Source organism: Vulpes lagopus, chromosome 13, assembly GCF_018345385.1.
Source record: "Vulpes lagopus strain Blue_001 chromosome 13, ASM1834538v1, whole genome shotgun sequence".
In the NCBI taxonomy this organism is placed as follows: Eukaryota; Metazoa; Chordata; class Mammalia; order Carnivora; family Canidae; genus Vulpes; species Vulpes lagopus.
In genome coordinates this window covers 53,666,314-53,668,813 of record NC_054836.1, presented here as the reverse complement: position 1 = coordinate 53,668,813, position 2,500 = coordinate 53,666,314, and the positions used below count along the sequence as shown (strand labels likewise).

Here is a 2,500-nt window from a genome sequence, read left to right as displayed (position 1 = left end):
CCTGCAATCTGCCATCATCAATCTAATTCAATAGAGTGACAGAGACCAGGCAGTGTGAAACGCTGAACTCTGCCACGGGAGTCAGCATCTACACTTGCACTGGGTCTCATTACAACTGACGGACCTTACTTTTCCATCAGTCAGACACAGCAGAGGGAGGAAAAAAAAAAAAAAAAGAAAAAGAAAAAGAAAAGAGGCATAATTGGTCACACCGCAGACTGGATCATCAGCTCAACTCTTGTGTCTTAGTCTACCTTTTCTAGATGGTAAACAGGTTTACAAAAAGCCTTGCAAACTACAGCAGTGGCGATGCTTTTTGCACGGTCTTGATGATTTCACGGGGCAAAATAAAATATTTTTAGTAGCCCTCCGGAAAGCAGAGATGATGTGACAAATTTAAAACAACGTAAGACGTAGTAATGTGTTTAGAAAAGGGGACTGTATGTTTAAGTGAAACGAAGTATTGGTTTGATTGAGGAAAAAAAAATTCTTGATGAAATATTAGCCGAAGCCTTAAAGGCGTGGTAAAAACATGACAGGAAAGCTAGACTGATAGAATTGCTTTCTGATCAGTTTTATGAGCTCTATTTATTTTTGACTGAATTCAGTTTCAATATTAACAGAAGTGTTTTTGAACTTAAACTAGCAGCATCTGAAACAAGACATATATGGCTGTCCATGATATTATAGGTGACCTGCCATTATTCTGGTAAAGTCTTAAGAATCTTTGCCTGTTCTTTAATTTAAAAAACAAAGACAAAAACAAACAACAACATTTAGAGGTAGAAAAGAAAGAAAGGGTTTTTCAGGGGGCTAACAGGCTTGATATTGTAAAGACTTCTTTGCTACATTATAAAATCTCGCGGAACAAATCAAGGCTGGCTCCTGTGAAAACTGCCTCTGTGATAAAATCGTATCCGACTGTGGAGTTTAGTCTAACTTCTGTCAAGGAAAACTGAGAGCTGACTCTTTTGGGATATCCCAATCTATCTGATGTCTAAATGTTACAGAGGTCTAAGTGATAAGTACGTGAAACTATAGCAACCCACTCTGAGTCATCAGCAGTCGCTGCCATCGTTAGAAACCAATGAGAATCCTACGTATTTCTATTAGTCATTGTGTTAAAAAACTCCGGATTGGCCCCTTAGTCGATTTAACACACCAGAAATCCGAGAAAGGGGTCCATTAAGAGAGCACTCAACAAACCTGTATTTCTAACTGTTGGACCACCTGCATTTGCACTCGACACTGGGCAGTGCTTCGGTCGTCCAGCGCGTGTTCATTGTTAAGGTGCCTAACAAGACACAAAACACAAAACACAACATCAGCCGGTGTCTAAGTTGGTGGTATGCGCTTCCCTGAAAAAGCACAACACTGAGGCCATATCTTCCTCCCCAGTGGGGAAAAGGAACACCTTGAAACTATACAAAGACAAGTTAAATATGCTCACGTGTTTGGTGAAAATTATGTTTGTAACATACACAGCCCCCTAAAATGGCAGAGAAATGGCATTGTCTCTAAGCTTATCAGCTATTACAAAGAAAAAATATTTCCTCAAACCATTTACAGAATAATAGTAGAAATCACTAGATGTATTTCATATACTCATGCCATTTTTTTTAAAAGGGCACCTTATAAATATATGAACCAAAAGTAATTCTGAAGAGAACAAAGGCAATTCTCTATTCCATTTCCGTTAAAACAGTCTGGGGTTCCTATGATGTTATTTAGTGAGCGATGTCTTATTTCACCAGGATGTGGTGTGAATTATGTAAAGATGGCAAATTATCATCCCATGGAAACATCAATACTTATGAAGAATGATCACTTGCTGTTACTAATAAATAAAGTACATCGAAGATTCTGGTAATCAGAAGTGTTAAGATTGACATTTCATGTCTAGTGTCCTATTTGGGAGACATCTATCTTAATTTCACACAAAAGTGGTGAAAGATAAGACGTTCTTATCATCTTACTCTGGTCTTGACTATGTATTAGTCTGTTGTTATTATTGTGATTATCGCATAATGTTAAAAAAAATCTCTTTAATGACTGGTATGCTAATACACCGAAAATGGAGCAGCATCTCCAATGAACATGAAGATATTCAGTAATAAACACTTTGTTATTTGTATGATATAATTTATTTGCTGCCTCCTAAAGTAAAAATAAAAATTCTGTAATTTAGTATCCTTTGGTGGGCCTATTTCACCAATGAACAAACTGAGGCAGCAACTTAAGAGACATTCTCATCCATGCATATAAGTGAAACACGGAGCAAGTTATTAACAAGATTAAATAAGAATTTATCTATCTGGGTGCAAGTGCTATTTTGAATGGTGCCACAGCCTAAAAAGTTTAGGACAGCCGTAAGGGTACTGAATTCAACAAATAAGTTTCTGTGACCATTCAAATTATTTACCTCTATTTCCTGAAATTAATAATGAAGCAGGAAAAATAGGTAGACGGACACATATAGGACACATATGAAGAAGAACTG

General features: G+C 37.0%; 1 protein-coding gene across 17 annotated transcripts in view; it reads right to left on the bottom strand.

The window, feature by feature from the left end:
- Window positions 1-2,500, bottom strand: part of FOXP2 (forkhead box P2) — a 557,737-nt gene that overhangs the window by 40,961 nt on the left and 514,276 nt on the right. For all 17 annotated transcript variants that reach the window (XM_041727433.1, XM_041727435.1, XM_041727432.1 and 14 more), the window contains one exon: window positions 1,207-1,294. In XM_041727433.1, the coding sequence (XP_041583367.1) occupies window positions 1,207-1,294 (88 nt within the window). The remainder of the gene's footprint in view (window positions 1-1,206; window positions 1,295-2,500) is intronic.